Source organism: Acinonyx jubatus, chromosome E2, assembly GCF_027475565.1.
Source record: "Acinonyx jubatus isolate Ajub_Pintada_27869175 chromosome E2, VMU_Ajub_asm_v1.0, whole genome shotgun sequence".
Taxonomy (NCBI): domain Eukaryota; kingdom Metazoa; phylum Chordata; class Mammalia; order Carnivora; family Felidae; genus Acinonyx; species Acinonyx jubatus.
In genome coordinates this window covers 59685001-59709084 of record NC_069396.1, presented here as the reverse complement: position 1 = coordinate 59709084, position 24084 = coordinate 59685001, and the positions used below count along the sequence as shown (strand labels likewise).

At 43.5% G+C, this 24084-nt stretch overlaps 2 protein-coding genes across 2 annotated transcripts in view; one reads left to right on the top strand and one right to left on the bottom strand.

The window, feature by feature from the left end:
• Positions 1-24084, top strand: part of LOC113592401 (zinc finger protein 154-like) — a 224576-nt gene that overhangs the window by 185230 nt on the left and 15262 nt on the right. The window lies entirely within an intron of this gene.
• LOC106979706 (zinc finger protein 211-like) overlaps positions 15173-24084 on the bottom strand; it is a 10107-nt gene continuing 1195 nt past the window's right edge. Inside the window, exons 2-3 of the mRNA XM_015077623.3 lie at positions 20512-20638; positions 15173-19216 (exon numbers count right to left, since the gene is read on the bottom strand). Of these exons, the coding sequence (XP_014933109.1) occupies positions 17733-19216; positions 20512-20638 (1611 nt within the window). The 3' untranslated portion in view covers positions 15173-17732. The remainder of the gene's footprint in view (positions 19217-20511; positions 20639-24084) is intronic.

The following is a 24084-nucleotide window of genomic DNA, read 5'->3' as shown; positions in this document are numbered from 1 at the left end:
GAATCCCCATATGTGGAACTTCCAAATGAAGAGAGGACACTCATTGGGCAAATTGTGACTCTAAGGACTGTTTTAACAATAACAGTTGTTTAAAAGAGTTAATACAAGAAGATGTGAATTTACTTAATGACACTGAACTGAATGCTTACAAACGGCTAAAATGATAAATTGTATGTGATATCTATTCTTACCACAATTTTAAAAGCCAAAAGAACACCCTCTCTTTGACCTGGAGTAAGGGAGTTCTAGAGTCCTCTCAGAGAGGGTCACTGTCAGTGTGAGAAACCAGGGTTCAGCAACGTGGAAAATTTTCTTCCTCTCAAGGTGAATTAAAACTGTGAATGACAGTAGGTGTAGTTCCTGTAATTGAAAAGGAAAGGCAGGGAGAATTTCTGACATTTAAAAGCATACTCCATCACCTTTCACTGTATTTACATTATAAATTATGTGTAATTTCTTTGCAGGATAACAGTGCATCAAAACATTGCAGAGCAACCAAAGCTGCCGTCCAATCTTTGGTCAGGGCTCATGGAGGTGGGCTGTGTGTGTCCGAGGATGTACAGAAAGGGTGACGGGGTGGGGAAGACTTCTGGTGTGTACGTCTGCACTCAGCAGGTGTAGGGAAAGAAAAATGATGCTCCCTCTATTCCCCTCCTGTGTTCTCAGATGAGATCCATGGAACAGATCTGAGGGAGGAAGGGAGAGGGAGAGAGAGGGAGAGGAAGAGGGAGACAGACAGGGTGGGGGGTGGGGAGAGGGGGAGAGGGAGACAGGTAAATTTATTACGGCATTCAGAGCACATTGCCAGAGGAAATCTAAACCAGAAGTAACTCAAAATGGCAGCTCAAATTCCAGCTTCTATAGCATCAACAAAGAATGAAAATGCTGTAGTGAAATGATGAGAGAAAAAGGAGCAGTTTTAGGGTTCCAGGGCTGGCATTTGTGAGAAAGGAAACATGGGAGGAGACTAATGTAGTGAAGTCTTGTGGGTAGGTGTTCTGGTGCCTTCTCTGGGTCGATGAGAATGTCTTCTTTCTTCCTGGTCCAGAGAGGGCACCTTCTGCGTGGGAGTTTTACCTTCTTTCAGGGAATTAACAGAAGAGTCAGTGTCCTTGTGCCCATTGTTTCTTAAGTGCTTTGAATTAAAAATAATCAATATACCAGGGCGCCTGGGTGGCTTGGTCGGTTAAGTGTCAGACTTCAGCTCATGTCATGATCTCATGGTTCATGGGTCTGAGCCCCACTTCAGGCTCTGTGCTGACAACCTGCTTCGGATTCTGTGTCTCCCTCTCCCTCTGCCCCTCCCGCACTCACACTTTGTCTCTTCCCTCAAAAATAAAGAAAAAGTTAAAAGAATTTTAAAAAATTCAATATGCCAAAGTGGCTTGTTTTAGGGTGAAATACTTTGGTTCCCTCCTTCGACAGGGAAAATGGTTCTTTCCTTATTATATAAAAATACATTATGTGTTCATGATCTGCTTCATTGATGTTGTGTCTTTGGGTCTCATGGCCTGGGCTAGTGGCTCCATGGCAAGCCCCACTATGGGCACAAGAGGCAAGAATAATGTATTCATGCCACCTGACACTCCCCTGACACCACAGCCAACCAAACCATCTGGATGCTGGCGTGCATCTCTGTCACCTTCCCCCTTTCTTCCATCTTGGTAGTTTATAAGGGGCTATTTGATAACCCAAAGTTTGGTTGAAAAACACCACTGCACTTAAGGAAACATGTTCCTCCACATGGTTAGCCTCTTTGTGCTCATCAGGAACAACAACCCCAGCTGTTCCCTGCTGGGGCAAAAGGTAATTTCTCTACATTTCTCATGAGGTCCGGTGGTTTGGATTCTCTGCAACACATGGATATGTCCATTCACCCATTATGTAAGGCTAAGCCTCTACTATGAACAGGGACTTCTAGGTAATTCAATGGTGCAATACATTTGACTGACCAGGGGCCCCAGTCTTTCCGGGGGTTGACATACATTGCAATGATCTTAGGACACACACATAGTCTAACAACTCAGAAATTGGGCTGCATCATATACCAAATAGCATCTTGCACTTGTGGCTGAGTTTTGACTCAGTCCTTTGCTCCATGTGAGACACATGACAAAGGGAGAAAGTGTCAAGTCCTTAAAAAAGTAAGCAATCTGAAAGTAACGTTAGACTGTAGCTGATTTCTGCATCAGTAAAACTATCATGAAGACACCTCATCACAGCAATTTTCTTTCTGAGTTTCCTATAAAATAATGGTCTCTTTTATAATTGGTGGCATCTGAGCCCCGGATTAATTAAAACAATTTTTTAGCAATCCCTATCAAAATAACACCAGCATTCTTCACAGAGCTAAAAGGAACAATCCTAAAATTTGTATGGAATTACAAAAGACCCCAAATAGCCAAAGTAATCTTGAAAAAGAAAACCAAAGCAGGAGGCATCACAATCCAGAACTTCAAGCTGTAGTACAAAGCTATGATCATCAAGACAGTATGATACAGGCACAAAAAAAGATCAACGGAACAGAATAGAGAACCCAGAATTGGACCCACAATTGGATGGCCAACTCATCTTTGACAAAGCAGGAAAGAATATCCAATAGAATAAAGACAGTCTCTTCAGCAAATGGTGCTGGGAAAACTGGACAGTGACATGCAGAAAAATGAACACGGACCGTTTTCTTATACCACACACACACACACACCTCAAAATCAATGAAAGACCTAAACATAAGACAGGAAGCCATCAAAATCCTAGAGGAGAAAACAGGCAACAACCTCTTTGATCTTGGCCACAGCAATTTCTTACTCAACACATCTCTGGAGGCAAGGGAAACAAAAGCAAAAATCAACTATTGGGACCTCATCAAGATAAAATTTTCTGCACAGCAAAGAAAACAATCAGCACAACTAAAGGGCAACAGACAGAGTGGGAGAAGATACTTGCAAATGACATTATCAGATAAAGGGTTAATCTCCAAAATCTATAAAGAACTTATCAAACTCAACACCCAAAAAACAAATAATCCAGTGAATAAATGGGCAAAAGACATGAATAGACACTTCCCCAAAGAAGACATCCAGATAGTCAACAGACACATGAAAAATGCTCAACATCACTCATCATCCAGGAAATACAAATCAAAACCACAATGAGATACCACCTTACACCTGTAAGAATGGCTAACATTAACAACTCAGGCAACAACAGATGTTGGTGAGGATGCGGAGAAAAAGGATCTCATTTGCACTGCTGGTGAGAATGCAAACAGGTGCAGCCACTCTGCAAAACAGTATGGAGGTTCCTCAAAAAATTAAAAATAGAACTATCCTACAACCCAGCAATTGCACTACTAGATATTTATCCACAGGATACTGTGCTGTTTCAAAGGGGCACATACACCCCCATGTTTATAGCAGCATTATCAACAATAGCCAAAGTATGGAAAGAACCCATATATCCATCGACAGATGAGTGAATAAAGAAGATGTAGTGTGTATACACACACACACACACACACACACACACACACACACAATGGAGTATTACTCGGCAATCAAAAAGGTTGAAATCTTGCCATTTGCAACCACATGGATGGAGGTGGAGGTATTATGCTAAGCTAAATTAGTCAAAGACTAATATCATATGATTTCACTCACATGAGGAGTTTAAGATACAAAACAGGTGAACATAAGGGAAGAGAAGCAAAAATAATATAAAAACAGGGAGGGGGACAAAACATAAGAGTCTTAAATATAGAGAACAAACAGAGGGTTGCTGGAGGGGGTTGCAGGAGGGGAAATGGGCTAAGTAATTTATACACCCAATATGGGGCTCGAACTCACAACCCTGATATCACGAGTCACATGCTCCACTGACTGAGCCAGCATGGCATCCCTGTATTAATTTTTAAAATGATAGTTTAAATCTTAACCAAGTATGAAAGTGCAACACATGAGTGGGCCAAGATGGCGGAGCAGTGTGGAACTTGTTTTTGCATCTCTCCTCCCCGAAATGCAACTAGATCCACACCAAACCATCTTGCACACCTACAAAACTGATGTGAGGATTAACACAACTTGCACAACTTGAATTCAACAGGTACGTGGTGTGGAGAGGTGAACTGGGGGAGAGAGAAGCCGCAGAGGGTAGGAAGCTATTTTTGTGGAGAGAGGACAGAGACAGGGAGGGAGTACAGGAAAAGCACTCCCCCCCATAAAAAGCAGGTGGACGGAAAGAGAAAGAGTGGACTGAAAAAAAAAAGAGAGAAAGGAGAAAGGGACTGCAAGGGACTGAAGCAAAAAAGGAGAAAGGAGAGGGCTTAAATTCCATTAAGATGCTAAAATAGGGGAGCGCAGAGTGAAACTCATCAGCTCATTACCTGGCGGTGTTGGTGAATCCCCAGGGGCAGAGTGAGATCCAGGGAGGGTCCTCAGGCCACATGGGAGATGTTTCCCCTGCTGGAAGCACTCCCCACAGGCGAAGGTGCCTGCAGACCCGGGAGAACAGCCACATTTGCTGGTGCTGCAACAAGGCCGTTAAGGGTGAATGAAGCCTGGTGCCAGGTGTGTGTTGTAAGTTCCCATAGTCCCTGAAACGTTGCTGCTGCACAAGCACGGGAACTTTTTTGGGGGCGGCCTGGCACCAGGCCACAGTCTCTGGGCATTGGCAGTGGCACGGTCCCACGAATGTTCTTGAGTTTGGCGGCACTGGCCATTGCTCGGTGAGACGCTCCCCCAGAAGGTTTGAGCGGGTCAAAGCCACAGTCCCTCAGAAGTGAGGGGTCAGGAAAAAGCTGCATCTGAGATAAAACTCAGGAGGGAAGTACCGCCTGGCAGCCTGATGGCTTGGTCACGGACAACGTAAAAGCGGGCAGCGGACGGATGCAGGAAACAAAGGAGTACTTAATTGCCAGCAGGCGAAATCACAGACTTCTGATACTAGAGACTGGAAATCTGGGTGACGCCATTTTCGCCCCTCCCGGGCATGCGCGCGGGTGCGTGCACGCACACGCCTACGTCCGCCACAAAAATCAGCTAAGCAGCGCCATCTAGTGGGGAGAATGAAGCTGTTACACTCGGCCCCACCCAATTGGGCCAACTGAGCTCTTCAAGAACACGAGTCTCTCCACCTGCTTAGTTTAGGGACTATAAAGTGCTTCACAGTTTGACTTCTAGGAGAAATCGATGTAATTTCAATGGCATTTCAGTCTGTTCACTGGTCCATCTATTCAGTTTTTTTCTTTTCCTTTTCTTATTCTTGAATACATAAAGAGAAAAATTTTATTTTCATCGTCTGTTTTTATTTAAAAAAGACATAATTTTTCCTACTATATTTTTAAACTTTTTTGTAAATGTTTTAAATTCTATTTTAGTTTCATAATTACATTTTATTGTTTTTATTGTATTCATTTTTAAAAATTTTCAAACCTTTTCCTTTTTTTCCTCTTTTCCCCCCTTTTCTTTTCTTTCCCTTTTTTCTCTACTCTATCAAGCTTCCTTCAACAACCAGACCAAAACACACCTGGGAGCTAGTACCCTTTATTTGATTTTTTGTGTGTTTTGTTTTTAACTTTCATTTTTTAAAAATTCTTTATATTCCTTCAAAATGATGAAATGATGGAATTCACCCCAAAAGAAACAACAGGAAGAAATCACAGCCAGGGACTTAATCAAAACAGATACATGCAAGGTGTCTGAACCAGAATTTAGAATCATGATAATAAGAATACTAGCTGGGGTTGAAAAAAAGCATAGAATCCCTCTCTGTGGATATATGAGAAGTAAAATCTACTCAGGATAAAATTAAAAATACTGTAATGGCATGGTGGCTTGATCGATGAAGCAGGGCAGTCAATCAGTGACATAGAGGACAAAATTATGGAGAATAATGAAGCAGAAAGAAGAGGCAAAAGAGCACAATATAAGAATTAGAGAACTCGGTGACTCATTAAAAAAGGAATAACATCTGAATCATAGGGGTCCCAGATGAAAAGAGAGAAAAAGGGGTAGAAGGTTTATGTGAGCAAATCATAGCAGAAAACTTTCCTAACCTGGGGAAAGACAACAGACATCAAAATCCAGGAAGCACAGGCAACTCCCATTAGATTCAACAAAACCCAACCACCAACAAGGCATATCATAGTCAAATTCACAAAATACTCAGGCAAGGAAAGAATCATGAAAGCAGCAAGGGAAAAAAAAGTCCTTAAACTACAAGGGAAGACAGATCAGGTTCAGAGCAGACATACCCACAGACACTTGGCAGGCCAGAAAGGGAGTGGCAGGATATATTAAATGTGTTGAATTGGAAAAATATGCAGTCAGGAATTCTTTATCCAGCAAGGCTGTTATTCAAAATAGGAGAGATTAAAATTTTCCCAAACAAAAACTAAAGGAGTTCATGACCACTAAACCAGCCCTGCAAGAAATGTTAAGGGGAACTCTCAGAGGGGAGAAAAGAAAAAAAATTAAAAGACCAAAAGCAACAAAGACTAGAAAGAACCAGAAAACACCACCAGAAACTCCAACTCTACAAGATCATAATGGCAATAAATTCTTATCTTTCAGTACTCACTATATGTGTTAATGGACTAAACACTCTAATAAAAAGACACAGCATAACAGAATGGACAAGAAAACAAGACCCAGCTATATGCTGTTTACAAGAGACCTATTTTAGACCTAAAGACACCTTCAGATTGAAAGTAAGGGGATGGAGGACCATCTATCATGCTAACAGTCATCAAAGAAAGCTGGAGTAGACATATCAGACAATCTAGATGTTAAAATATAGACTGTAACAAGAGATGAAGAATGGCATTATATCACACTTAAGGGGTCTATCCACCAAAAAGATCTAACAACTGTAAACATTTATGCTCCAAACGTGTAAACACCCAAATATATAAATCAATTAATCACAAACATACAGAAACTCATTGACAATAATATCATGATAGTGAGGGACTTCAACACCCCACTTACAGCAATAGACAGATCATCTAAACAGAAAATCGACAAGGAAACAACGGCCTTGAATGACACACTGGACCGGATGGACTTAATAGATACATTCAGAACATTTCATCCTAAAGCAGCAGAATACACATTCTTCTCCAGTGCATATGGAACATTCTCCAGAACAGATCACATAGAGGAACACAGACTGAGTGAGTGGCCCTCAACAAGTACAAAAAGAATGAGATCATACTGTGCACGTTTTCAGACCACAATTCTATGAAACTCAGAATTAACCAGAAGAAAAACTTTGCAAAGATAACAAGTACTTGGAGACTAAAGAACATCCTATTAGAAAATGAATGGGCTAACCAAGAGTTAAAGAGGAAATTAAAAAGTCCATGGAAGCTAATGAAAATGATAACACCACAGCCCCAAACCTCTGGGACACAGCAAAGGCAGTCATAAGACGGAAGTATATAGCAATCCAGGCCTTCCTAAACAAAGAAAAAGATCTCAGATACACAACCCAACCTTACATCTTAAAGAACTGGAAAAAAAAAACAGCAAATAAAACCCAAACCAGCAGAAGACAGGAAATAATAAAGATTAGAGCAGAAATCAATGCGATCGAAAATAAGCAAGCAAGCAAACAAACAAACAAACAAACAAAAACAAGAACAGTATGACATATCAATGAAACCAGGAGCTGGTTCTTTGAAAGAATTAACAAAATTGATAACCCCCCTAGCCAGTTTGATCAAAAAGAAGAAGGAGAGGACCCAAATAAATAAAATCAAGAATGAAAGTGGAGAGATCACAACCAACACTGTAGAAATACAAACAATAATAAGAGAATATTATGAGCAATTACATGCCAATAAATTGGGCAATCTGGAAGAAATGGACAAATTCTTAGAAACATATAAACTACCAGAACTGAAACAATAAGACATAGAAAATTTGAACAGACCCATAACCAGTAAAGAAATCAAATTAGTAATGAAAAAATCTCCCAAAAAACAAGAATCCAGGGTTGGATGGCTTTCTGGGGGAATTCTACCAGACATTTAAAGAAGATTTAACACCTATGTCTTGAAGCTGTTCCAAAAAATAGAAATGGAAGGAAAACTTCCAAACTCATTCTATGAGGCCAGCCTAACCTTGATTCCAAAACTAGACAAAGACCCCACTGAAAAAGAGAACTACAGACCAATTTCCCTGATGAACATGGATGTAAAAATCCTCAACAAGATACTAGCCAACCGAATCCAACGATACATTAAAAGAATTATTCACCATGACCAAGTGGGATTTATACCCAGGATGCAGGGTTGGTTCAATATACATAAAATAATCAATGTGATACATCACATCAATAAAAGAAAGGAAAAGAATCACAAGATCCTCTCAATAGATGAGAGAAATCATTTGACAAAATACAGCATCGTTTTTGGTTAAAAACCCTCAAGAAAGTAGGCATAGAAGGATCGTAGCTCAAGATGATAAAAGCCATATATGAAAGACCCACCGCTCATATCATCCTCAAGGGGGAAAAACTGAGAGCTTTCCTCCTAGTTCAGGAAGACGACAGGGATGTCCACTCTCACCACTGTTGTTTAACATAGTATTGGAAGTCCTAGCCTCAGCAATCAGAGAACACAAGGGAATAAAAGGCATCCAAATTGTCAAGTTGAAAGGCAAACTTTGACTCTTTGCAGACAACATGATACTTTATATGGAAAACCCAAAACATTCATCCCAAACAACTCCTAGAACTGATCCATGAACTCAGCAAAGTCACAGGATATCCAGTCAATGCACAGAAATCAGTTGCATTCCTATACACCAGTAATGAAGCAACAGAAAAAGAAATCAAGGAATTGATCGCATTTACAATTGCACCAAAAACCACAAAATACCTAGGAGTGAACCTAACCAAAGAGGTGAAAAATCTATATACTGAAAACTACAGAAGCTTATGAAAGAAATTGAAGAAGACACAAAAAAATGGAAAAATATCCCATCCTCATGGATGCGAAGAACAAATATTGTTAAAATGTTGATACTACCCAAAGCAATCTGCATATTCAATGCACTCCCTATCAAAATAACACCAGCATTCTTTACAGAGCTAGAACAAATAATCTGAAAATTTGTATAGAACCAGAAATGACCCCAAATAGCCAAAGCAATCTTGAAAAAGAAAACCAAAGCAGGAGGCATCACAGTCCTGGACGTCAAGCTATACTACAAAGCTGTAATCATCAAGATGGTATGGTACTGGCACAAGAACAGGCACTCAGATCAGTGGAACAGAATAGAGAACCCAGAAATGGACCCACAGACATATGGCCAACTCATCTTTGACAAAACAGGAAAGAATATCCAGTGGAATAAAGACAGTCCCTTCAGCAAGTGGTGCTGGGAAAACTGGACAGCGACATGCAGAAGAATGAACCTGGACCACTTTCTTACACCATACACAAAAATAAACTCAAAATGGATGAAAGACCTAAATGGAAGACAGGAAGCCATCAAAATCCTAGAGGAGAAAACAGGCAACAACCTCAATGACCTCGGCTGCAGCAACTTCTTACTCAACACATTTCCTGAGACAAGGGAAACAAAAGCAAAAATTAACTGTTGGGACCTCATCAAGACTAAAAGCTTCTGCACAGTGAAGGAAACAATCAGCAAAACTAAAAGGCAACCAATAGAATGGGAGAAGATATTTACAAATGGCATATCAGATAAAGGGTTAGTATCCAAAATCTATAAAGAATTTATCAAACTCAACACCCAAAAACCAAGTAATCCAGTGACGAAATGGGCTAAAGACATGAATAGACACTTCTCCAAAGAAGACATCCAGATGGCCAACCGACACATGAAAAAATGCTCAACATTACTCATCATCAGGGAAATACAAATCAAAACCACAGTGAGATATCACCTCACACCTGTCAGAATGGCTAACATTAACAACTCAGGCAACAACAGATGGTGAGGTTGCAGAGAAAGAGGATCTCTTTTGCGCTGCTGGTGGGAATGCAAACGGGTGCAGCCACTCTGGAAAACAGTATGGAGGTTCCTCAAAAAAATAGAAATAGAACTACCCTACGACCCAGCAATTGCCGTACTAGGCATTTATCCACGGGATACAGGTGTGCTGTTTCGAAGGGGCACATACACCCCATGGTTTATAGCATCACTATCAACAATAGCCAAAGTATGGAAAGAGCCCAAATGTCCATCAATGGATGAATGGATAAAGAAGATATGGTATATATATATATATATATATATATATATATATATATATATATACATACACACAATGGAGTATTACTCGGCAATCGAAAGGAATGAAAGCTTGCCATTTGCAACTACATGGATGGAACTAGAGGGTATTATGCTAACGAAATTAGAGAAAGACAATGTCATATGACTTCACTCATATGAGGAATTTAAGATACAAAACAGATGAACATAAGGGAAGTGAAGCAAAAATAATATAAAAACAGGGAGGGGGACAAAACATAAGAGACTCTTAAATACAGAGAACAAAGTGAGGGTTGCTGGAGGGGTTTTCAGTGGGGGATTGGCTAAATGGGTAAGGGCCTTAGGGAGGACACTTGTTGGGATGAGCACTGAGTATTATACATAGGGGATGAATCACTGGTATGTACTCCTGAAATCATTATAGCACTATATGCTAACTAATTTGGATGTAAATTAAAAAATAAAACAAACAAAAAAGATAGTTTAGCTAGTACACAGTCTATATGCATACATCAATACAAAATGTAAATTACTATGAATGCTGGAAGGTCAACTAGGTGAATATGATAAAGTACAACCAGTGTACTTGACTTAGTCTGAGGGCTCAAGGAAACATTCCTTGAGGATATATTTTTATGACTGGAATGATTATTATGCAGTGATTTACTAAGTGTAGAGTGTTGGGAAGAGTATTCCAGGAGTGTCTGACCAGGAATGGTCCTGGGAATCCATGTGAGGAAATGTTTTCCATGTTTTCCATTCAGGAAACAGAAAAGCCTGAACAGAATGAAGTATACTTCATCTGCAGACACTGAACTGGAAGGATAGAATACTTTGTGAAAATGATAACTTATTGACTCCTAAACCCAGTGAATGTAATTTATATATTTGAAATCATTAGGAATTAAACTTTATCTTATTATAGATTGCAATACAGTGACACTTTTTGCCTGGTAAAAATTAGTGAAAAGATGTAGTTCCTTTTTTTTTAAGTTTATTTATTTATTTTTAAAGAGAGAGAACGTGGGGGAGAAGCAGAGAGAATGAGAGAGAGAACCCCAAGCAACCTCCATTGTCAGCACAGAGCCCAATGTGGGGCTTGAATTCATGAACCGTGAGATCATGACCCAAGCCAAAGTCGGATGCTTAACCGACTGAGCCATCTAGGTGCCCCATGTAGTTCCTTTTCTAAAAATAAAAATTTTAAATCAGTTTAATTGATTCAAAAAGTCAAATTGATATGGATATATGAACTTTAAAAAAATTTTTAACATTTATTTATTTTTTGAGAGACAGAGAGAGAGCACGAGCAGGGGAGGGGCAGAGAGAGGGGGAGACCCAGAATCGAAAGCAGACTCCAGGCTCTGAGCTGTCAGCACAGAGCCCGACGCAGGGCTCGAACTTAGGAACCGTGAGATCATGACCTGAGCCGAAGTTGGTCGCTTAACCGACTGAGCCACCCAGGCGCCCCTGAACTTTTAAAAATATATAATTTGTAAACATCTACATACATTAACCAATGTATAAAATCACTTGATATTATACAAAGGCTCTGAGGATCTCCTGTTTCTTATTTGGTAACCTAGGGGTCAAGGTCATTATTCAAAATCACAATTTAGCAATTTTTTTTAAAAAAACTGCTTTGAGCATGGTTATGTTTAGTAATATAAAGAGCCAACCATTTTCAAAACATTAGAAGATTAATATTTATCTTTCCTTTATGCTACATTTGCACAATAATTTTCTCTTACATTATCAAGTATCCTTTGTAAAGGTTTCAAAACATTTTCAGTTCTTTTGTTTTTTAAACAATAAAATTTCATTAATCTTGAAATATTTTTAACTCAGGTCTACTGGACTCTTTCCAACCAGTTTTTGCATCTCTTGGCTCAATCAAAAGATAGTCTGATTCCTGGAGAATGTTTACACAGGAGAAGAATAAATGACTTAGAAACTTTTCTTTTCCCATCTGGGATTTGGGAAGTCTTTGCCAATGCCACAGATTTCAACACAACCAGGTCGAATGTTCATTTTCCAGAAACGTCTCTCCTCTACAAGGAAGTTACAAACTCCAGGGATACAAAGGCATTTCAGCCAACTCAGAACACTGTGGAGGGGAGGAAAAGAAAGGAAAGAAGGGCTAAAAAGGGCAAAGAGGGACAGGGTTAAGGAGGATTCACCAGTGAGGAAGTTTTAAGCTTATCATAAATTACCCAATGCCAGAGTTCTTAAGGGGACCCTGCAATACTGTTTATTTGCAAGACAAAAAGGAAGTACAGTTCTGATTTACCAATGACCCTCTTTCTATACTTGATATGGAGAGGCTCTAAAGTGATTTAGACTGGAACTTGCTTCCCTGAGAGATGTTTAGATATGGGTATCTTCTTAGGCAAATCCATCAATTGCTGTAATGTCAATAACCTAAGATGGGAAATGAAATGCAACAAGTAAACTTAACACTAGAACTAATAAATCCTTGTAAAATCACACAAAATTATTTCAAATCAATTTAAAACACAGCAGTTTAAAGAAGACATCCTAAGAGCTGTGGAAATAGATGAAGACCAGCCAAACGAGAATACTCAAAGGTTGTCTATTCAGATCTTGCTGCAACAAGGTTGTCAGACACCATCACTCACATTTTGGCATATTCTCAAAGGCAGGCAGAGGAGTTGTAAAGCCTTACAGTCTAAAAAGACTTCAGCATGGCCCAGAGGTTTTATCATGGTGGGATGGTGATGAATGCCAAATCCAGCAGTAAAACTGAGGACAGTAGCTACTTTTAGGGATAATCTATTATCGGTGTTAGAATGAGTATGTTCTGGCCTAACACTTATAATAGGAAGGAAGAAATGAGTAAAAGGGCCATTAATGGTGATGACAACAAGGGTCTGTAGAAAATGAGAAGTGGAACAATTATAGGCAAGCAGATTAAAAAAACAAAACAGGAATTTGGCAGATATCTTGCTCTGAGGTCTTGAGTGGAAGATGTCATTTGTTTGTTCTGAAGGTCTTGGGTCACCTGTCTGCTTCTGAAGATCAGCTTAAAATCCTGTTTGAGGTCACAGATTGTAGTAGCCTTCCAATTGTGTGGAATTCTGGATTTCTTCTTTAGTTGTGAAACTTAAACCAGAGTGACTCCCTGGAGTTTCACTGCTCTATTTTTTTTTAAGTTTATTTATTTGAGAGAGAAAGAGAGAGAATGTGCATGTGTGTGTGTATGGGAAGGGCAGAAAGAGAGGGAGAGAGAATCCCAAGCAGGCACTATGCTGTCAGCATGGAGCCCGACCCAGGGCTTGAACCCACAAACTGTAAGATCATGACCTGAACTGAAACCAAGAGTCAGATGCTTAATGGACTGAGCCATCCAATCACCCCTAATTGCTGCATTTGTTGCTAACAGCACCTGATAGTTTCCTTCCAATGAGATTCAAGAACTGTTACTCTCTGAGGTCTATTCCAATAGATGGAATCTATTAGTTGAAGATCATGAAAAAGCTGTTTAAAACATATCTTCAGATGGTGGCCTTAATGAGTTGGTGATAAGACTGGATATAGTACCTGAGTCCCTGGTAATATTTTGGCATGTCTGCAAATAGCAGAGCAGCAACCAGTGATGGAAGTGAAATCCCTAGACATATGGGTCTTCTAGTTAGTAATTCATAGGGAGATAAGTGAGTGAGCGGACTACATGGCCCTAAGGGCTACAGGGAATACCTTTGGCAAGGGAGCTCAAAGGTTCTGAAAGTTTTGCTGACGTTAACAATGCTAGTGGTCCTTTAACTTTTCCAGATTGTGAGTGATAAAGACTGTTGTTTCTGAGTCAGGGTTGACGCCTTACAGAGTTCTTGTACAATGGTTCCTGTAAAGTGTGTGACATGATCATCTGATGTAGATGTAAACATTGGGATAACCCAGGGTTGGAAACAAAATCTATCAGCTTGAATTTCAGCAAAGAAATGCTTTAACCCACCCTGCAAATAGACAGAATAACTAAAACATATTCAAGTCCCACAGTGGGCAGAAGCTGACTAAAATCCACTTGAAGGTGTTCAAAGGGCCCTTCAGGTGTGGCTACCACTTATCTAGGACCCCATGGTGATGTTTGCATGTCCCTATTTGTCCCCAGTGGCTTAGGACCATCTAGTAGGGATCAGAGCTTCAAGGAGAGCCAGGTGGGAACCTCACCTACTCCTTCACCTCAACCTCAGCCCCTGCAAGGCCCCTCAGTTATAAATTGCCCAACTTTCTCCCGCAGTGGTCTGCTGCCCCTCTCTCCAAAGGCACTGTTGCCTCTGCTCCCCACCCCTTAGGACAGTCATCACTCTAACAGATTCTCCATCTGAGCCCCTTCCCTAGGCCATGAGTTCTCTACATCCTCAAATAGCCCCTGAGGCAGGTCTGCTCACTGTCCCCATTTTACCTGGCTGGAAACTGAACCTAGGGGGAGGCTGGACAGAAAGTTTCTCTTTATGACCTCCAGTGAAAGGTGGGGATGGAGGAATTCGCAGCCCATGGCACAGCGTCTCAGGAAGTCTGGCCTCCAGCACCCTCCTTGCTTCCTGGCCTAGTTCCAACCCAAGCACACCCCTCCCTCTGGTTCCAACTACTCTAAGGATCCTAATCCACCTCCTCCCTCTGTCCTTAGGGCACAGACCTGCAGACCCTTTCCTTCTGAGATGCTGATGGACCCCATAAGACTTTTCTAAAGCCTCCATAACACATTACTTCAGACTGAGTGGCTTAAACAATAGAAATGTATTTTTTCACAAATCTGGAGGCTAGATATCTGAGATCAAGGTGTCAGCAGCATTGATGTCTCCTGAGACCTCTCTCCTTAGCTTAGAGGTGGCATTTTCTCCGCGTCTTCACATGGTATTCCCCCTGTGTACTAATTACACCAGTCTTAATGACACCATCACACTGAATTAGTGTCCACGTATTGCCTTTATTTTACCTTTTTTTAAAAGACCTATTTCCAAATACAATGACATTCTGAGGTATTGGAAGTTAGGATTTCAACATGAACTTCGGAGCATACAATTCAGCCCATAACTAACACATCTTTTCATCGGGAGCTAACACTTAGGAGTTCTCCTGAGAATGACCACATTTAACAGCCCCAAAACCACAGCCCTGTAACTCACACATTGCATTCTGAGGTATTATCACAAGAGAAATGAAACATACTGTATAAAGAATCATAACTGTAAGAATCAAACAAATGTCTGTAACAACCGATAAAGCCAAAAACTGGAAACAACTCAAATATCTAAAACAGATGAATGAATAAAGAAATAGTGGTTTGTCCACTGAACATTACATTTCTTGACCCTTAAAAGAAAAAACTAATTACACAGACCCACTGACAAATCTCAAAATAAATATACTAAATGAGGACACCCAGAGGAAAAAATTTAAACATTTTATTCTCAATCACATAAAATACAAAAAATACAAATGAATCTATTGTAAAAGAAAGTAAAAACCAATGTTTGCCTGGAGGAGAGAGAGAGATAATTAAAGAACATGAATGAATATGGGGTGATGCATATGTACAATGTTATGATTGTGATGATGGTTTCATGGGTTTATATGAATATCAAAACTTACCAAATGGTACACTTTAAATATGGACAATTGTTTATTAACCCTACCTAAAAGGCATTAACAGTATAATAAAAAAATTTCTTTCTGTTTTCCAAAAATAAAATTTGGCCAACCTATATTGACCCCATCATATCCCTTGTAATGCCTTGGGATCAGCACCTTGCCTCAGTGGCAACATATATAAGTGAGCAATGAAAGCCATTTCCACCTGAGTGATCGGGAATGCAGGCTGGGTACCAAAGCCCACAATGCTGGACTGAGATCTTCCTTCTTTCTATTCTTGTTTTCCCTCCTGTGCAGCAATGGCCTTAAGGTGAACAATGCAGACAAACTACAGGAATCTGTAAAACCATTAGATTATTTTCTGACAAGGCCCTCAGCTACACAAGACTCATAGTTCAGGAGGATCTGAGAATTTTTTTTCTTTTTTTTTTTTTTTAAGTTTATCTATTTTGAGAGAGCACAGAAGGGCAGAGAGAGAGAGAGGAGAGAGAATCTCAAACAGGCTCTGCACCAGCAACACAGAGCCCAGTGCGGAGCTTGAACCCACGAACCACAAGATCATGACCTAAGTGGAAACCAAGAGTTGGACGCTTAACTGACTGAGCCACCCAGGTGCTCCTACCCAGGGAGGATCTGAGAATTTCTGTTCCTGTTCATCCTTCACAGCCTTACCAACTGGAATGATGGCAGGTACCTTTTTTTTTTTCATCTTTTTGTTTTTGTTTTTGAGAGAAAGAGAGAGAGAGAGAATCCCAAGCAGGCTCCCTGCTGTCAGCACACAGCCTGACACGGGGCTCAATCTCATGAACCATGAAATCATGACCTGAGCCGAAATCAAGAGTCAGACGCTTAACTGAGCCACCCAGGCGCCCCTGGAACAATGGCAGGTGCCCTTTTAAAAGAGGCTCATTCCAACCAGATGTTGCAGTCTCTTGCACTCTTCTATTTACCCACTGTTTGTATACAATGATAATTTCCTCATAGTCTTTCAGCCAGTGACACTACCACACAGAATTCTGGACATCAGGGTACATCACTTGTTTGCAGGACCTAGGTACAGAATTCCTGCACCAGTGCTGAGCACGAAACAGTATCCCCTGCAAAGCAGAGAACAATTTTATGTGGTTCCAAGAAGTACCAGAGGTTGTCACAACTGCCCCCTCTTCAGGGTGAGCTCCAACACCACAAAATGTCCTGTATCTAGGCTACAATTCAGCCACAAAACCTGACACAATTTCCTTACAGGCCTTGGGCAGCAATGCAAACAAGGACCAAACTAGAGAGAGGACTACCATCATCCCATCCCCCTGAAGTACACAAACATTCCACTGTTCTGAAACCACCCCATAAGAGTAAGTCTAACCCTCAAGATAAAGGCGACTCAAACAATAAGGCCTTTGTTATAGCACAAACCAGAATGACGGAGGCAGGCTGTTCCTGGGTTGGTGACTTGGAGGCTAAAAATTCCACAAGAGTCCCCAGACCAACAACATCCCTAAAAAGGTGACTTGGAAAGTCAGATGGAGTCCTCTGGACCACAACTGGGTCATCAGACAGAAAGGAATGAGTACTTTGGCTTCTCACATATTTACCACAAATGGGAAAACAGGAAGGTTTACTTCTCTGAACATGTCAAGATGGAGAAATGATACACGTGTGGCACCTGCCATGTGTCAGAGGTGAATGGCTGCTGCTACAGAATCAACAGTAATAAAAACCTGACACGGGCCTACGCTGAAACATGCAATGCAACTCCCACATACCTGCCATTTATTCTGATGTCTGGATGCATGAGGCTCAACAGGCAGATGGCACCCTCAAAAGAGATCGCTCAAGTGCTGTTACACTGAACAAGGAAACACATTTGCTACACAACTAAGTTGTTTTTGCCATGTGCACTTTGTGGTAATCAATGAGGTAAGGCCTTTGGCTAATGGCTTTCTCATTCAAGACACTCATAAGGCCCAATCCAGTATGAACTCTCTGGTGTCGAGTGAGGCCAGAGCTTTTACTAAAGGATTTCTCACACTGGTTGCACTTATATGGCCTTTCTCCAGTGTGAACCCTTCGATGGTCACTGAAGTTGGAGCTTCGCCTAAAGGACTTCCCACATTCACGGCACTCATATGGCCTTTCTCCAGTGTGAACTCTCTGGTGTTTAAGGAGCGCAGAGCTTTGGCTAAAAGATTTCCCACATTTGCTGCACTCATAAGGCCTTTCTCCAGTGTGAACTCTCAGATGTAGAACAAGGCTGCAATTTTGGCTAAAAGATTTCCTACATTCACTACACTCATAAGGCTTTGATCCAGTGTGGACCTTCTGGTGTTTTAAGAGACTGGAACTGTAGGTAAAGGATTTCCCACATTCACTGCACTCATACGGTCTTTCTCCAGTGTGAACAGTATGGTGTTGCAGGAGTGCAGAGCTTTGATTAAAAGACTTCCCACATTCACTGCACTCATAAGGCTTTTCTCCAGTGTGAATTCTCCGATGCTGAATGAGGTTGGATCTTTGACTAAATGATTTGCCACATTCTCCACACTCAAAAGGCCTTTCTCCGGTATGAACTTTCCGATGGTTATTCAGGCTGTAACTTTGGCTAAAAGATTTCCCACATTCACTGCACTCATAGGGCCTTTCTCCAGTGTGAACTCTCCGATGTTGAAAGAGGTTGGAGCTTTGGCTAAAGGATTTCCCACATTCCCCACACGCATAAGGCCTTTCTCCGGTGTGAACTCTCTGGTGTTTAATGAGGCTAGAGTTATGGCTAAAAGATTTCCCACACTCACTGCACATGTAACATCTTTCCCCAGGGAGGACTCTCTGGTGATGAACAAATGTGTGTTGGTTGCTGAGAGCTTCTGTGCAGTCTCCCCAGTGGTGTTGAGTTTTTCCCTTGTGGAAGGCTGCCCCACACTCAGTTCCATTGTTTGACTTCTCCCCAGTGTGTGTGGCCTGTTGCTGGAGGAATCCCGAGCTGACCAGGAAGTCCTTCTCAGTCTCCCCACAGATGAAGGGCTTCCCTGACACATGCCGTCTGCAGCTCTTTGCCACCGAAGCTCCACTCGCGCTGCTTCTGAAGGGCTGATCTCCAGTGTGCTCCTTCTGCTGCTGCTGAAGGTTTCCGCTGAAATAGACTCTTTTCCCATGTGTCCCACCAGTGTACAATTTCTCATTGAACTGGGTTTCCTGGTGCTCAGCCAACTGGAAACGGTCTTTCAAGACTGGAGCACACACCTCACAGGGGCTGGCCTTCTGGGGAGAAAGACCTGCCTTGGGAGTCCTGACATGTGACACTCCTTCTACAGAAACACTCTGCTCAGAAGGTGCCTCCTCATTCTCTGCTCCATGCTGACAACCTGAAAGCAGGAAATGCTGGTGAAGCACACAGTGACTTTTGTGGGTGGGCAGCCCCACACGTGTGTGTGTCTAACAAACCCAGACACGAGTCCATGAGATTGCTTATAGGACAAGAGGTTCAAGTTCAGGCTGAGGATGAGGCCGCTTAGCAGTACCGGGCCACTAATGACCACAAAATGGGGGTGGGGGGCCTCATGAGGTGAAATAAACAACACTGAGGACAGGCAGGGTCTACAAATAACTTTCAACAGGACCTAGTCTGCTGGGCAAAAGGGTGTGTTCAGGCCCAGGAAAATTCAACAGTGAAAGAGAAGCTGGTATGCAAGGGCTGTTGAAGAATCTATGTGCACCTCAGGACACGGTACACAGGAACCGATATGGAGAGCACCCCAAATAGAGCAGTGACAAAACCGGTCAAGATGAGGAGTCCAGAGAGGTACAGATGAGCCCAGGGTGGGAAGCAAGAGTATAGTGCTGAGTAGCAGTTGACCAGTCACCTCAGTGTGAAGAATGGGGAAGGAAAGGCACATATGAAGTGTGGGTGCCACTGCCATTACCAACGAAAGACCAGTCCCACGGAATAAGTTTCTGGTATGACATGTACACAGCCCTGGGGTCCTGTCCTTTCCCAGGTGTGTCACTGTTCACAGCCAGGCTCCCTCTGAGCCCATCCTGCTTTAGTTGGGTTCATATCTCTTCTGTGAACCACAACAGTAGCTCTCCCGCCCCTCCCCCGCCCCTAAGATGGGCAACTATGTGGCACCTGGATGATGCAAGTATTGAGGGGAAGACAGGAGGTGAGCAGCCAGCACTGACCAAGCACAGCTCAGTGCACAGCAGCACAAGGGAAAGAAAAGTTAAGTATCATAAAGAGAACCTCCAAGGAGGGTCCTGCAAGAACAGACCGTGCTCTACGTAACAGTGATGAGGTCAGTGATGGCAACCTCTGGCCCAAGCAGGAATGAGGAAATGTTAGCCAGAAGAAAAAAGCAGAACCTGGGATTCTCAGGTGCTTTGTAACTAGAAGAGTCACCTGGCAGGGAGAGGGCAAGCAAAGTGACTGGAACACTCCTGACCCTGGTTCTTTCCCTGAGAGGCTTAGCAGTAGCAGGTGTTGGGGCTGCTCAAGGAGTAGGCAGTGCGCATACCTCAGCCCAGCCAACCACACTGCCTACTCAAGAAAGTGGGGAAGGAAGCAGCGGTCATGGTCCTGATGGGAGGGCAGACCTGCCCTTGGGGGAAAAAGGGAAAGGGAGAGGCTAGCTCAGGGCAGAGGTGCGTGTGCAGACCTTACCCAGGGAGGTTACAAGTGCCAAGTTCTCCAGCATCACATCCTGGTACAGGCGTCTCTGAGCCTCCTCGAGGAGACCCCATTCCTCCCTGGAGAAGTACACGGCCACATCCTCAAAGGTCACAGTGCCCTGGCAAGATGGAGACAGATGAAACCATGAACAGCCTCTCCCCCAAAGATGGCAATCCATCCCCTACACATCTACCCCTCACCCATCTTCCTCCCGAGCATCCAACACAGAAGAGAAGCCAGGCCCCAGCACCGCTGGTGCCACTGTCTCCTCACAGGCCCAGTGATTACAAGCACCAGCGATGAGCAGATGAGGATAAAAAAGTAGCAAACAAGGGTCTGGCACAGAAGCATTCACTCATTTCTGCTAAGCAGTCCCCTGATACGGACAAATCATGTAATTCTCAATACCAGGGCCCTGGGGCACCAGGCATACACGCTCTGCAAGTACACATCACTCTCGAGGCTGCACATCCCTCACATTCCCAGACACAGCCACCACCAGCTTGCTGCCCCACACACCTTAGGCATCTCTTTGGCCTCACTACTGTGTATTACGGTATCTCCACCACCTCTTCCTCACCCCACTGGTGAGAGTGGGGTTGTGTGCTAGGGTTATGGGGATGGCAAACACAGGGCGCCTACCACCGGACAGATGACATCTACAGTTTTCTAACCATATACAGTCACAGTCTGGGAGAGGGGGACGCCACACGCTGTAAGGGTTAAATTGTAGTGTAGGGCTAATGCTTAGCTTGAAAAATAACAGCTTTGTGTTGACACTGAAGGTTAAGAGATAACAGCCTTGCTTTGCTCTGGTAAACTACGCCTCATACTCTTGTAAATTAGGCTTCACCAATTAAGGAAACAAAAGTTCAAAGAAAAGAGCGTCAGAGGCAGGGTCAAGGAGATCCACTGGTTGCAACTTAGAGGCAGAAAGGCTAAAGTAAACACCTCATTAGGCAACTGTTTCTAACTCATCTGGAAACTGTTTCTTTGTTCTGTTCGCAGGTGATGATAAAACGATGTGATCGGTTATAAAAACTCCGTACCCCGGCTGTTCGGGGCCGCACTCTTATCAAGAGTGTTGGTCCCGATCGGTCGGCCTTGCCTCTCATTGTAATAAACTTTGTTGTGACTGTCACTGGTGCCCGTAGCATTCTGTTTCAGGAGTCGTGTGGATGCAACAACGCGACACAGGGCCACACGGGGGCTGCACTCTGGGAAAGAGCCAACAGCCAGTGGTTGTGAGATCCAAGCTTTGTTACAGCAGTAGAAAGAGGTGCCCTGTTTCCTGTGGGAAGAGGTCACTGACTGATTTGAGTGACTCCACGGGCAGGTAGGGAACTGAAACCAACTAGAGGGCTACACAGGAACTGCTCCTGATCCCTCGATAAAAACGCTGTTTGGTTGGGAGATCTTACTTGTGGGAGCAGAGTGGGGAGGGGAAGCAGCACGCTGGCCGTCTGAGGCCCCCATGGTTCCCGGACATGGGCGCAGCACACAGTATTGGATCCTAGGTTCAGGCCTTGCACCACAACCGACGACAGCATCCACGGGATGCTCTGCAAATTCAAACAGGACTGAATACTGCTATTGACTTCCCAGGACTCGCACAAAGTCACAGGCCCTAATCCTCCTGTGACGGCTTCACTGCTTGGGTCTGTTCCTGGCCTCAGACTTGGGGATCTCAGATACCTGCAGCCCTATTCCACTAGGTGCTGCACTTCCTGTGCCCAAAGCAACCACAACCTTCCTGGGTCCACCTAACCCTCATCCAAAGCCCAGCTCCATCCGTGGCCCACCCTACTGACTCTCACAAATGACCACATTTGCCCTTGACCTTATCCTCCGGGCTGAATGAAGCACCCCAGGCCCCAACAAAGTCCTCATAAAACCCTGGTGAGTGCACAGAGTGGTGAATGAACACCTGCTTCTAGTCTGCGTGACATCTTGCCTCGCTTATCTATCCCTTGTCTCTGCATCCACCTCATGTCCACCATTGCCTTGGAAGCCTTAGCCACCTGCCAGACTATCCTGTCCCCGACATGTACTGCTCTCAGGACCACTTACCTGCCTCATTTGTTTGTGAAGCCTTAACCTATCGCCCAGGTACCCAAGCAAGAGACTCACCCATGGCCCCCACCCTCCTCTACCTGGTCCCCTAGCAGCTTTACAGTCATAACCTGAAGATTACCCGTCCTTTTATTTCTTATTTTTTGAGGGGGGGGGGTGGCATATGCGTGCATGTGCATGAGGGGGGCAGGGGCAGAAAGAGAGAGAGAACCCTAAGCAGGCTCCACACCCAGCACAGAGCCCAACAGGGGGCTCGATCCCATGACCCTGAGACCATGACCTGAGCTGAAATCAAGAGTTGGACGCTCAACCGACTGACCCATCCAGGTCGACCGAAGATCACTTAAACGTGACCATGGCTCACACACTTGTACCCACCTCATTTTGGATGCCTCCATCCTGAACACTTCCCCTGATTTTTAGACCTATGCGCACATCTGCCCACATCACGCATCCATTCGGTGGGCTCTGAAACACCCCAGACTCTCAACATACCTAAATCAAATACTTCCTGATACTCCCCTCCCCGCAGCGAATATTACTTCTGCTGCATTCTTCATCTTAGACCATGGACCTTCCACTCCTACAGCTGCTAAGGCCTGAAACACTGGGGTCATCCCCGAGTCCTGTATTTCACTCCTTCTCCCTCATTAGAGAATTCAGTTGCCCCTTTTCAAACATGCATCCAGAGTCCAACCACTTTTCCCAAGCCACAACCCTGGTCCGTTAACCTTCACCTGGACGTTGGCATATCCTGCAGCCCCATCTTCCCTCCTGCTCCTTCGGTCCCACAGTCCGCTCTCCACTCTGCAGCCAGATGGAGTCTGGGAAGGCCTTATTAAGATCGCTTTCCACCTCTGATTCACACCTCCTCATCACCTCCAGAATATACACCCAACTTCTCCGTTGTTCCAGCCGTGACTCCTGTCCCCCTGCTCTTGTTCCCACATAGAAGGACAGCTGTGGTTTTCTGAACACCCTCAGCCGGTTAGACCCCTAAGCACCTGCATATCTTAGAACCGGTTCCTGGCAGAACTCTCCACACCTGTTTAGGTCAGTTGCCACAGATGGAAACGCTTCTACATAAAGGCCGACAAGGACTTAGGATCCTCTGCTGGGGGTTTCCCCAGGGCCCCCAGACCCAAGCCTGGGGGAATGACACTTGAGAGCCCCAGGACACCACAACCAGAGAATATGGAGGTGGGGGGGTCAGGGCCAGCGAAGGGCTGAAATACCCCCCAATGACCTGCGTAAGGTCCACAGCGCTTCTGCCGCAACGGGAAACTGTGCAGAGACGCTGGAAATAGAGGAAAGAGAAATACAGAAAAATAGAATCCACGGCTGGGTTCGACGGGCTCACACTTCCCGTACACCCTGGCCCTGGAGTCGACTGACTTCATGCTGGCTGTCTAACGTCTGGGCCTCAATGCTGTGTCCCCTCTTGCCAGCTGTGTCACCTGAACTAAGATCCAACCTCCCGATGCCTCGATG